This window comes from Nasonia vitripennis (assembly GCF_009193385.2).
Source record: "Nasonia vitripennis strain AsymCx chromosome 4 unlocalized genomic scaffold, Nvit_psr_1.1 chr4_random0010, whole genome shotgun sequence".
NCBI classification, from domain to species: domain Eukaryota; kingdom Metazoa; phylum Arthropoda; class Insecta; order Hymenoptera; family Pteromalidae; genus Nasonia; species Nasonia vitripennis.
Genome location: NW_022279646.1, coordinates 1,292,879 through 1,306,560, shown reverse-complemented (window position 1 = coordinate 1,306,560; position 13,682 = coordinate 1,292,879). Strand labels below are relative to the sequence as shown.

Sequence of the window (13,682 nt, the reverse complement as noted above, 5' to 3'; positions counted from 1 at the left end):
TGTCGCGCCGCCGTGACGGTCGCAGATCGCCGATTCACTCCCCAGTAAAATGTGTAGCCGGCGAGCCTATAGAAGTATTCACTTAAAAACTCTCAAGATACTTACTACGTAACTTGCCCTGACCGTTTCAATTTGTTTATTGGTAAACAACTAAAATTTTCTCTTTACGTATTTTATTATAACGTCATAAAAACACCATAAGTACAATGAAACGGTCATAACAAGTTACGTAGTAAGTATCTTGAGAATTCTCCCTAATTGATCAGTATATAATTTAACTCTGAGTTGAGTAAGCCCTTTATTAAAAAAAAAAAATTTTGTTGCTTCATTATGATTAAATATGATAAACTTGACTTTGTTTTATTGATCTCAGTTCTTTTTTATCTGTTATTTCGTTGTGGAATCTTAACGAGTTGAGCACCACAGCCAACTCATAGCGGTATGAGTACCGCTGCACCGCGACGAAATCGCGTAGAGTCGCGTGCGCGATAATAAACACGTGCGAATTCGGCAATAGGCGCGAAAGAGATAGAGAGGGCGAGCGCGCGGGCGAATCCTTCAGGAGCGCGCTCAGATAGATCTCGGCCTTCGCTGAACATACACGCGACTTCGCTAAGCTTTCCAAGGTCTCGCGGTAGTGTTAGTGCAGTGTTGTGTCCAGCGACTTCGAGAGGATTTTTGCGTGTGTGAGTGTAACGCGGAGCCCGGTGACCCCAGCTTGAGCATAGCGGTCCAGCATGGTTACGGAGTCTTGGAACAAACTAGTGAACGTAGATGACAGCAATTATGAAATGAAGAAAACTGCTTTAAACTATGAAAAAACTGTTGTCTTCACTTATTAATAGTTATTGTCTGTTGTATTGATTTTTTTTATTTATTTTCTAAATTGTAAAATTTTACACCTGAAAAAAAATTCCAACTGAAGTATCTAGCAAACTAAATAAAACTGAAGACAACAAAAGATTACTGTTATCCGTGCCTCAATTCCGACATTTTTTTTTGCTATCATGTGCATTTCATAACGTTTTTTTTAATTGTTTTTATTTTTATATTTCGTTAGGGATTAGGGATATCGTTATCATTTAATATAAAAGTAAATATCGTATTATGTATTACATTTTAGTACTGAATATAAATGTTATAATCTCACAATTAACATTATTTCTTAAATGTAAATTAAAAAAATGTTTAATTAATATTATTTTTTTGTTCGATTTTGTTAATATAATTAATACCGTCATCAAATAATTACAAAGAGTTTGAAAACAATTTTTTAATATTCAAAATTTATTTCTATTTTATTCCATAATTTTCAAGCCGGTCCTGTGTACTAGCAGCTATAACTACTTTTATAGAATGTTGGCTGTAATTAAATATATTCATTTATACCATATAAGAGGCTAGATAAGCTGATTTATGAAGCAAAGCTTAGACATGATAGAGATTTCTTTACAAATAACAGTAACAATACTAAACAACTTTGGAAACACATTAAGAATAATATAGGAAAAAACTCGCAAAAGGATACAACAATTAATAAAATAGCGATAGATAAATCCGTATAATTGAAGAACCGATACAAATTGCCAACTACATGAATTCTTTTTTTTGTAAAATAGAAAAAGACTTAAGCGACAAAATTATTAACCCACGGGTTAAAAAATTAGAATTATCTCCCATAAACAATAATACAATATTTATCAAACCAACTAATAACTCAGAAATACTGCAAATTATTCAGAATATGAAAATGAAAAATGGTGGAATTGATAATATTCCCTCCAAAGCTCTGAAAGTACTATCACCTTTAATTGTTAATGCCTTAACACGCATATTTAATCTTTGTATAGATAAATCAATATGGCCGGATGCCTTGAAATCAGCGGAGGTAGTTCCCATTTTCAAATCATATTTCTGGTAACAAAATGGAAATAACTAACTATAGACCAATATCGTTAATATCTAATTTAGCAAAAATATTATAAAAAATAATATAACAGATTCCAATACTTCTTTGACAAATTTAATCTACTAGCCAAAAATCAATATGGTTTTAGAAAAAATATAGGGGATGCTCTAAGTTATATCACGAACATAATTTACAGTAAACTAGACAAAAGCAAACCAATAGCAATTACCTTTCTAGATATGGCTAAAGCTTTTGATACGGTCAATCATGCTATTTTACTAGACAAATTGTATAACTACGGTATAAGGGGTAAAGCGCACAAAATAATAACTAGTTACTTATGTAATAGAAAACAAAAAGTTAAAATAGGAACAGTGGACAGCCGTTATGAGACAGTAATTCCGGGAGTGCCACAAGGCATAATTCTTGGTCCACTTTTATTTATAATATATGTCAATGACCTGCTTGTAGATAGGACTGAAAGTACAATCTCATATGCTGATGATACAGCTATTTATACAACTGATGATACTTGGACCAAAGTGGAAAATAAAATGAATATATGTACATAGAGGATATATCTACTTGGTTGTTGCTTAATAAATTATCTCTTAATATGAGTAAAACTGTATATATATGACATTCGGTAATTACTGTGATAGTGTTCCAAAAAAGAATGATATAAAAATATTTATACAGGGTAATGAACTGAACAGAGTTGAACAGTATAAGTATTTGGATATTAATTTTGATTTCAATTTAAAATGGGATAAGCATATTGAATATATAATAAAGAAAACTAAATATAAATTGTCAAAGTACATGCAAACCGATATTCTGTGGAAACATTGCATGGGGTGATGCGTACAAAAACAGCCTAGAATTACTACAAAAATCTCAGAATAGAATATTAAAAATTATAAACAAAAATAAATTTGATCAAAATAATCCATTAAACTTAAACAAATTTTCGCTTATGAATGTGTTATCTATCACTATAATGAACTTAAGAATCAGCATACGACATCAAATAGTATAACTAGAAACAAACTTATTAAACCGCCAAAATGCTCTAAACCTGTTAGTGATAAGAATAATCACATTAGAGCGATATAAGTATTTAATTGTCTACCTAAATCTAATCCAAATCTAAAAAATCTAGATATCTCGAAAAATTATAATAAGAAAAAGGTAAAGAAATGGATCAGTACTCATATATTGTAAATTAACCAAAAAAAATATAGTGCAATCTTAGTACAATTTTCATTTTGTTAGTTTTTTAGTTTGTAAGTTAGTTTTGTAAGATCATTTTATTAAGTATATATATATCAGACCTATGTACAGGTAGCTGTGTCTACCTCTATAGGATGTCAGTTAACCCAGATATACCAAGTATATCTTGGAGTTAACTATAACATGTATTTATTACTCTGGATGAATAAGTAAATAAATAAAAATAAATAAATAAATAAATTTATTTATACTCGACGGTAATTAATTCTTATGAAACGTTTCCGAAGTCGTGCTTTTGATTGGTTAGAATTTATCAATCTGGCAATCTTATTGGCGCATTTAAAAAATGTTCTACAAGAATTAACTACCATCGAGTGTACTCGCCACGAAGGCGAGTTTGAGAAGCAGACGGAGCTTTGGCGCCCGCGACACTATTTACTTCTATATTGGTATCCGAGATTTTACTTTTTAAAAAAACGATACTTTCCATAATTGTTTCTAAGTAATTTTTATATATTATTACATTCGTGTGCTAATCAGCGATTTTTAATAGAAGTTGTCAAAAAAACGCTGTCATTTATATAATATAAACAATCTTGTATATGATTTGCTCAAACCATTATTTTTTTCCCCAGTGTGAAAGGACGGTGAAGTTAGCTGCGCATCAACTAGCGCGCCACGCGCGGCCTCACGGCCGCGTTGGCTTGCCGCCTTACATCGCTTCACGATGCAAGGCACGCAAAACGCTCGCGCTTCGCATTTTGCGCATAAAGGTGTAATTTCATGGGACGCTCCTTTTCTGACGTCAGCGTCAAAAATTCTAGTTTTATCATTGCGCATGCGCGTGGTCTGACGCTACTTTTTGACGCTGCTTTTCAAAAGAAGCTCAACATTTTGGGCTTTTTCAATCGCAAATAGCATCAAGAGTAAGCAGTTTTCTTTAAATTGTTAAATAAAATTATTTTGATACAAATAAGTTGTGGCCATGGAAGATGTCAACGAGGAACAACATAAAGTGAGTTTAGCTAAAATGAGTTTATTGAAATATTTCTATTTAACTTTAAATATTAAATTTAGATGATTGAATTTATTGAAATATTTCTATTTAACTTTGAATATTAAATTTAGAGGTTATGTTTACATCTGAGGCAAAGTACCTTTGATGGATTGCTACAAATATCATTTCTATTTTGTTATAAAATTAAGTAAACTTATAGGTAAATTAATCTACTTTTAGTATTACACCTGTGCCTTTTGTGAAGTAACACTTGTGGAGTATGATGTTTTTGAGCATCTTTGCTCTCCGTTTTAGAAGCTATTTACTACTGTTCATGTAGACAAAAATGGAAAATTTTATCTTGTATTGGGTAAGTGCAATTAAAAGCAGATTTATGTCAATATATAAACACTGATTTATTTATTGTATTAAAAGTATATCGTTTGCAAAAATATTTTCATAAAATTGTAGTTTCAATAGCGAGTTGCTATAGCTTGTCTCTCATCTTTATTCTTAAATAATAAAAGACAATATACCTGTATATAAATACATAAAAAAATATTATTTTATTCTAGAAAATAAGGAGTTGATGCTGGTCCCAACAATAGTTGATGGCAACATGATGGTCGTTGAAACAAATAGACAGGATTTTGATATTCGACTATTAATAGGTATATTTTTAATGCTGTGCACTTAATACTTATGTTATTTTTAGACTTATTATTTCTATATATTGTATTGTAGATGAAGGAAAACAGGCAAGACAGACGTGTGATAACAATGCAAGGAAAGGACCCGCAGACAACAAAAGTAAAAGTGCAAAGAAACGCAAATCTAATCAGTTAGATGACAACGAGGTTGAAATTCTTATCGCAGAAATTGAGAAACGACCTTCTCTGTGGAACTATGCAATTCCATTGCAGCAGCGTACAAAGCAAATCAAAGCTACTTTATTGGATGAAGAAATTGCAAAATAATTTCAACATCAAAAAAAGAAGTTATTTCGCGAAGTCTTTGTTTGCCTTGAGAGCAGACAAGACCGAATTAAGTTTTTAGCTATATTGAGATTCGAATGATTTTATTATTACTGATTTTACGATTTTCACTGATTTTAATATTTTTGAGGGAAGTTAAATAAAATAACACTTTTTATGGGAAAAAGTCCGCAGACATAAAAAACCCAATTTATTAAGAAGAACACAAGAAAAAAACGTTGATTAAGAATACAAAACTGCGAGTGAAGTCGACACAAAGAAAAACGCCGTTGAGCGCGCACGCAACACGCGGTACACGCAAATCACACATTCACATGCACACACGATTGTTCAATTTTATTGTTGCTGTCACAGTTTGACAAAAGAAAAGAAAACCGAACGTGGGTCGGTTGATGAACGCAACACGCGACTCGTGGGGTCCCGTATATACGTCGCTAGGCCACAACAAAGGCAAACCGCTCGTGGGTCGGTTATGAATAAAATGCGATTTAATTGAATATTAAACTCGCGATATTAGTTTGAACTTTATAATCGTAATCGCATAAAGCAAAGTCAAAAACGAGGAAGACTTCCGCTCGTTGGAATGGCTGTCGACTGACTGACTGGCATGCACCCGCACGGGAAGATGTCAAAAAACGTGGCGCGAATGCGCGCGCAAGAACGAAGCGCCCGGCAGGTGCTGCCACCACCTCGTGAGCCGTGTTGCGACGCAACATACTCCCGGGGAAGATTGCAGAATCGGAGTTATAATTTTACGAGATGACGCAAATAGAGTTCAAAAAAGATACAAGCAATGCTTAATTAATCGCAACATGAAGTTTATAACTAATTATATCGACGAACAGTAACATATTTACAAACGTTAAACTTACATTTTAACGCTAATCTTGATTTTACTTGACAAGGAACAGACTAGACAAGTAAAAGATCAGTTTCCTTTGGAGTGACTGATCTGTTGATCACAGATGATTATCCTAATGAACAATATTTACAAGAGATAGCTTAAACCTATGAAGATAAAATACTACTTAATAACTAGAGGGAACCTCAACCATCTTGAAACCTAATACCCGAATTTTCCGTATTAAGCATCGCGTCGCAAAAGCCAAGCTTCGCGCTTGACTCCTGAGCTTCTGGCAGTAGAAATTCCGGATCTACTTCTCGCGGGCCAGGTATATAAGGTGCTACACAGAATACGACGTGGCTCAACTCGTTTATGGCAAGCCAAATCGCGCACATCTGTGGCAAAAATCGGCATTACAAAACGACGCTAATGGTGAGGTTCCGATGCGGTCGCTAACGGTCATAACAATTTGCTAATCTAAGTCGTGGGAGGAATACACAAACCGGTGATGTTACGCTTGTAGATGCCGGTTGAAGTCTTGACAGAAGCTACTCGAGCGATGCCGTCACTCCCAGGATGTACCTCGACGATCACACCCAGTGGCCATCTTGAACAATAGGTGATATCGTCCATTAGAATCACCACCGATCCAACGATGAGTTCCGCAGTAGAGTCATGCCATTTTTGGCGGGTTTGCAATTCATGCAGGTACTCCTTATGCCATTTATTCCAGAAGTCCTGGCGCATTTTGGTAAGGAATTTGTACGTCGAGAGTCGATTGCCTGGAACTGAAAAGACAGATTTTTCTGGTAAGACATTGAATGGACGTCCTACTAATAGATGAGCAGGAGTAATGGACACAGGATCGTTGGGGTCAGTAGAAAGCGAACAGAGAGGACGAGAATTGAGGATTGCCTCAATTTGGATGAAAAGAGTGTTAATCTGTTCGTAAGTGAGTTTCTGATCCTTGAGAACACGCTTAAGATGGTGTTTGAAGCTTTTGACAGCTGCTTCCCAAATACCTCCGAAATGAGGAGACAGAGGTGGATTGAAATGCCACTCTATCCGTTTGGCAATGGCATAAGTGCCTATTGTCTTTCGAAATTCTGGAGTTTCAAAAAGATCATAAACTTCACGAAGTTCGTTACTAGCCCCAACGAAATTAGTGCCATTGTCCGAATAAACATGTTCGGGGACTCCTCTGCGGCTGATGAACCGATCAAAGGCAGCCATGAAACCTTCAGAGGAAAGATCGGTCGCCAGTTCGATATGTACGGCCTTACAAGCTAGACACACAAAAACGCAGCCATAGGTTTTGATGAACGACCTATTTCGATCCTTTTTTTCTTTGATTAAGATTGGACCAAAGAAATCTACTCCTACATGAGAGAAAGCTGGCGATTCATTTATTCGAGTCTTGGGTAGATCGGCCATTTGAGCATGAACGATTGTTGGCCGTTGACGAATACACTCCACACAATGTCTAACAACATTCCGCACTTGGTTTTTTCCATTGAGAATCCAATACTTCGATCTGATGGAAGAAAGAGTGGATTGAATTCCAGCGTGGAGATTGACACGATGAACCTGGCGGATAATCATATCTGTAACCGGATGTTTACTAGGAAGTAAAACTGGATGTTTTTGATTGTATGGAAGATCCGACAATTTCAAACGACCCCCTACCCGAAGTAACTTGTCGTCTTTGATAAAAGGATGTAAACTGCCTAACCAAGTTTTGAGATTGGGAAATTTTTTCAATTGACGAATTTCAATTGAAAAATTTTCGGATTGAACCATGAATATGATTTGATCTTCTGAATTTAATAATTCAGAGACCTCCAATGGTCGGATCAACTGGAGAATCTTGGAAATCCTATCCTTCGATTCGGAGATCTCTGGGAACAACCGTTCTGGTTTCTTTTGAGATCTGATTCGTTTCCAACGCAGAATAAAAGCAACAACCCTCACAAATCGTTCAAAACTCGAGAAACGCAAATAGATTTCGCTGTATGCAGGCTTGGTAAGAAAACAACCAGCCCTTTTGAGACCTAGAGTTACCGATGAGCAAGGAGTGGATGATTCAGGCCATTCTCCTTCGGGAAGACGTAACCAATCAGGACCAGAATTCCACAAAGAATTAGCTAGAAATTCAGATGGTAATTGGCCTCTGGAAAGTGAGTCAGCTGGATTGTCTTCAGACTTAACATGTCGCCAATGCACGATGTCTGGTAACGATTGGATGTACGATACCCGATTAGCCTCGAAAGTTTGCAATACGTGAGGAGATTTCTTTAACCAAAAGAGAACGATGGTTGAATCGGACCAAAGGTAGATCTGATCAATGGAAAAATGGAGTTGAGATTTAGACTCAGAAAGGAGCTTTCGAAGAACTACAGCCGCGCTGAGTTCTAGCTTAGGAATGGTAAGTCCCTTCAGAGAAGCCACTCTAGATTTACTGCAAAGCAATCGAATAGAGACATGTCCAAGAGCGTCAGATGATTTGACAAATAGACATGCTCCGTATCCAGAAATACAAGCATCGCAAAATCCATGAAGCTCGCTCCTAATGGGATTCGCAATCAAAATCGTGCGAGGAATTGAGAATTCCGTAAGAAGAGGCAACTGAATAGAAAACGAATGCCATTTGGTATAGACATCCTGAGAAAGAGATTCATCCCAATTTACCTTAGATTTCCAACAGTCTTGCATCAACACCTTAGCATACAAGATAATTGGTCCTAACAATCCAAGAGGATCAAAGATCTTGGATATCTCTGATAGGAGCCTTCGCTTGGTCACAGTAGTCTCGTTATCCATTTTTACAACTGTATATTTTAATTGTTCATTCTCGGAATCCCAAATGATTCCCAGCGTTTTCTGGATTGGAGTCTCTTTGACCATGTGATCCAACTCGAAAACTCCTGAATCTATTTTGTCCAAAATAGATCGATGGTTCGATGCCCATTTTCGAATCAGAAAACCGCCTCGACGCAGCAACGCAATCATTTCGTCACGAATGGCTAAAATCTCCTCGAACGAATCCGCTCCGGATACAAAGTCGTCGACGTAAAAGTCGCGAATAAGCAATTTGCTAGCTCGAGGAAAATCCTTCGCTTCATCGTGAGCGAGTTGATGAATTGTGCGTATTGCTAAGAAAGGGGCAGCAGCCATGCCAAAAGTGACGGTATTTAATGCCCAAGTTCTCAATTTTCCTGTTTTTGGATCAGGCCAAAGTACCTTTTGGAATTTTCGATCTTCTGGATGGACAAGAATTTGACGGTACATCTTTTCGATGTCCGCTGTTACAACGAATAGATGGCTACGAAAACGTAAAACTTGCTCGAAGATGGTGTTTTGAATAGTGGGACCCACAAGGAGAATATCATTAAGCGAAATGCCTGTCGAAGTTTTAGAGGAAGCATCGAAAACAACCCTATACTGCGTGGTTTCGCTGGACTCCTTGACCACAACGTGATGAGGCAGATAACAGCCGTCTTCGGTGTCGTCATTAGGAGTCATATGACCTAAAGTGATGTATTCTTCCATAACTTTGTAATAGTCAGCCTTTAACTTAGGATCTTTCTCGAACCTTCGTTCAAGAGAATAATAACGACGAAGGGCCTGTGATCGAGAACTACCTAACTCAAACTTGTTGTCCTTAAAGGGTAAGCGAACCGTGTATCGACCGGAGACAGGGTCACGAGTGGTGTGAGCAACGTAATGCTCTTCGCAAGCTATTTCTTCCCGAGATCTTACGGGTTCATTAGGAAATTCTTCGATTTGCCAAAAACGTTCGAGAAGTTTGTCCACTTTAAAGATGTTACATGAAGCTTGTTTTGAAGAAGTAAGCGGGTCTACACCTCCAGCTACTAACCATCCTAACCTAGTTTTTTGTAGGATGATCTCCGATCGAGTTTCCTCGTTACGCAATTTAATCTCTCCTACCGCAAAGGTGGACAAAGTAGTTTTAGAAGCAAGGAGCAGATCGATGGGTTTAGGCAAATGAAACTGAGGATCGGCGAGTTGAATATGTTTCGGGATGTCAAAACGATCGCGAGGAAAAGCTTCGTTAGGCACGGCTTCTGCGATATTCGGAACTAGCAAAAGGTGTAAATTAGCTTGAAATTTGTTATAACTCGATTGCAAAGTAGTTGAAATTTGACTCTTTGAAACAGTGCACAGTTGGTCAACTGCTCCTATGTTAACGAGGCAAGAATGTTCTATTAAATTTAATTTTTTAGCAAATTTTTCTGAAACTAGATTTACGTTGGAACAGGTATCAAGCAGAGCACGTGCCACGATAAAATTTCCTCGAAAATCTTGAATCTTGACAACAGCAGTTGTCATCAATTGAGAGTCCATGGGAAAAGCAACAGAAGTATATGTGTATCCATGGAGTCATGATTGAGGATTCGAAGAATTAGGAACCTCTTTAGTTGAAGATTCAGAAGTCTTTGACGCCTCTGGCGCCTTCGACGACTGCGATCCAGAACCCTTATCATTGTGGAGTTTTGTGTGATGAGCCTTCGAACACTTCTTGCAACGGTGTTCACTCTTGCATGGAAAAGGATGTTTTCCGAGACAATTGCGGCACACCTTATTGCTGTTTACGAATTTCCATCGTTCTGAAACGGACAGCTTCTCAAAATCAACACATCTGAATAAATTGTGTTCGCCCTTGCATTTTGGACAAGTGATTTGAGAAGCTTGAGAAGTTGAAGACACTCCAGAAGTGACCAGAGAACGAGCGTTCTGTTTCGGGTTCTTAGAATGCGATTGAGGAACGGCTTCCCCAGAACGTTTTCTGCTATTGGGAGCAGTCGAAGAAGTGCCATGCAGAGATTGCAGTTTGAACACTGTATTGTCAATAAACTTGAGAAGATCGTCCAACTTAGGGAAAGCATTGGGTTCTAGTCTATCTTGCCATCTACTAGAAACTGCAGGAGGTAGACACCTCTCTATTATCCTAACAACTAAATCTTCGCTAGGCGCTCTTCCCAAGCGCTCAAGAATATTGAGACGTTGGCGAACGTTGTCCACCAGAGATGACAAATCCTCATCGCACGCCTTCTGCAAGCGAGGAAGATCTAACAGAGCATCTAACGAATGCAAGTATATGATTAATAGAGGCGAGAGAATTGAAACAAAAACTTATCTTAATCACAATCCTGGACATCCTTCACGACGAGATGGCCAGCTGGGTGGAGAGGTGACCTGGTCGTGGAGTGACGGCGGCAAGACAATGATGATGTTGATAGAGTTGGATGACGTCACGCTCGACGAAACTTTCGGCCCTTTATGACGCGAGAGTTTTTCGCAGAATCGCCACCGATACACCGGTTGCCACGCGCACAACGGGTCGGCACTTGTTTGTGTGACGTCACTCGCGAACGATAGTGAGGAAAGACCTCACAGGAGGCACCATGAAGAAATTGCAAAATAATTTCAACATCAAAAAAAGAAGTTATTTCGCGAAGTCTTTGTTTGCCTTGAGAGCAGACAAGACCGAATTAAGTTTTTAGCTATATTGAGATTCGAATGATTTTATTATTACTGATTTTACGATTTTCACTGATTTTAATATTTTTGAGGGAAGTTAAATAAAATAACACTTTTTATGGGAAAAAGTCCGCAGACATAAAAAACCCAATTTATTAAGAAGAACACAAGAAAAAAACGTTGATTAAGAATACAAAACTGCGAGTGAAGTCGACACAAAGAAAAACGCCGTTGAGCGCGCACGCAACACGCGGTACACGCAAATCACACATTCACATGCACACACGATTGTTCAATTTTATTGTTGCTGTCAGAGTTTGACAAAAGAAAAGAAAACCGAACGTGGGTCGGTTGATGAACGCAACACGCGACTCGTGGGGTCCCGTATATACGTCGCTAGGCCACAACAAAGGCAAACCGCTCGTGGGTCGGTTATGAATAAAATGCGATTTAATTGAATATTAAACTCGCGATATTAGTTTGAACTTTATAATCGTAATCGCATAAAGCAAAGTCAAAAACGAGGAAGACTTCCGCTCGTTGGAATGGCTGTCGACTGACTGACTGGCATGCACCCGCACGGGAAGATGTCAAAAAACGTGGCGCGAATGCGCGCGCAAGAACGAAGCGCCCGGCAGGTGCTGCCACCACCTCGTGAGCCGTGTTGCGACGCAACATTGGAGGAAGTATCAGAAAAGCTAAATGGTATGTAGTTATCATATTATTCAACTTTTTTATAGCAAATATTTAATTTAACTACTTTTTATAGGTAAATTGAATGCACATGAAATGCAATTAAAATTCAAGTCTCTCAAGGACACTTTTAGAAAAATTATCCTGCATGAGCAACAGGCCAGTGGTTCTGCGAGGCAGGATGAAGAATCGAAGTGGAAGTATTATCAACTTCTAAGCTTCTTACGTGACTCGTGTTTACTTCAAAACAAGTGAGTATAAGCAACAATTGTTTTTTCTAAATATATTTGTAAGCGTACTTTTCAAACATATTGAATTTGATTATTTTGTAGTACTAGATCTAATGTCCCTGAAACATCAATGGATGAGTCCATGGATGCATCGACTGTTGTAGAATCTGAAGAGCATCCATCAGGCTACGGTTCAGATAATGGTAATCCAACAACTAAAGTTGCTCCTTTTTTAATTTAGGGTGGTTATGTTACCTTCGAAGGCCAAAATCTATGAATATCATTGTTTAGCTACCACAGAGTCTATTTGATTTTGGACTTCGAAGAGAACTTACATCTTCAAACAGATATATGGGTATAAAAGTTCTCTTCGAAGCCCAGAATCAAGTAGACTCTATGGTAGCTCAAAAATGTTATTCATTAATTTCGGTCTTTAGACACACCTTCGCTTCATATAATGCAGATAAGAATATTTAATATTTTGGTAACTGAACCTATTTATATACTTTCATTTTTTAGATACAACCTCAGCTTCAAATGTACAACATAGACGTAGAAGGTCTAGTAAAAGTACTTCTTCTAACCAGGAAGAAAATCGAAGTGCTTTAAACAAAATAGCTGATTTTATTTGTCAACCAGAGCCACCACTACAGCTTCCGACACCTCCAGTGCAGCCAGATGAACTGGAGTTATTGATGAACTCAGCACTTTTACAACTACGTAAATTACCTTATGAGAAGAGGATGAGGACTTAACAATGTCCTTCACCCAAAGTGTCCATCGTACTGTGCTTGAGCACATGTGAAGTAACTCTACAAGTTAATCTTTCCATATTAATTATTATTTGATGAAATATTAAGTATTTTTTACGGAATTTTTTATTGACGCCATTATTAAATAAAGTATTTACAATTATTTATTACGTATATTTGATTAACATTCTTAAAATTCTACTTGTTAAAGATATTCCTTCTTGTATTGCCAAGGAACTGCTCCTTCGCCAACACAATATTGACAATACTCTTCTCTTATTTCTATAGCTTCTCGTGAAGAATTGTTGTTACTTTTACATGTCTGATCACGTGAATTTGAATTATTTAATTCAGTTATCGTTTCCTCTTTAATTAAACCACTGAAATCATTGTAATTAATGAAGGATGTTGTTACTTGTGTAGCGAGTTCTTCTTTACGAAGAAAATTATGCAAACAAACAATAGCTTGTATCATGCTTACTATATGTTCTACAGAAGCATCAATTGGTCTTTTAAGTATTCTCCAA

The 13,682-nt window shown here is 37.2% G+C and overlaps 3 protein-coding genes across 3 annotated transcripts; 1 reads left to right on the top strand and 2 right to left on the bottom strand.

The window, feature by feature from the left end:
- Window positions 1–6,455: 6,455 nt before the first annotated feature.
- LOC116417389 lies at window positions 6,456–10,343 on the bottom strand. Its single transcript, XM_031930189.1, has one exon. The coding sequence runs from the start codon at window positions 10,341–10,343 to the stop codon at window positions 6,456–6,458; it is 3,888 nt and encodes a 1,295-aa protein (XP_031786049.1).
- Window positions 10,344–10,379: 36 nt separating this feature from the next.
- LOC116417388 lies at window positions 10,380–11,157 on the bottom strand. The gene is made up of 2 exons (XM_031930188.1): window positions 11,146–11,157; window positions 10,380–11,051 (listed from the first exon to the last, which is right to left on the bottom strand). The coding sequence occupies exons 1-2, from the start codon at window positions 11,155–11,157 to the stop codon at window positions 10,380–10,382; spliced, it is 684 nt and encodes a 227-aa protein (XP_031786048.1).
- Window positions 11,158–12,024: 867 nt separating this feature from the next.
- On the top strand, window positions 12,025–13,284 carry LOC116417399. Its single transcript, XM_031930208.2, has 4 exons — window positions 12,025–12,185; window positions 12,250–12,424; window positions 12,506–12,606; window positions 12,923–13,284. The coding sequence occupies exons 1-4, from the start codon at window positions 12,050–12,052 to the stop codon at window positions 13,156–13,158; spliced, it is 648 nt and encodes a 215-aa protein (XP_031786068.1). The 5' UTR covers window positions 12,025–12,049; the 3' UTR covers window positions 13,159–13,284.
- The last annotated feature ends 398 nt before the right edge of the window (window positions 13,285–13,682 follow it).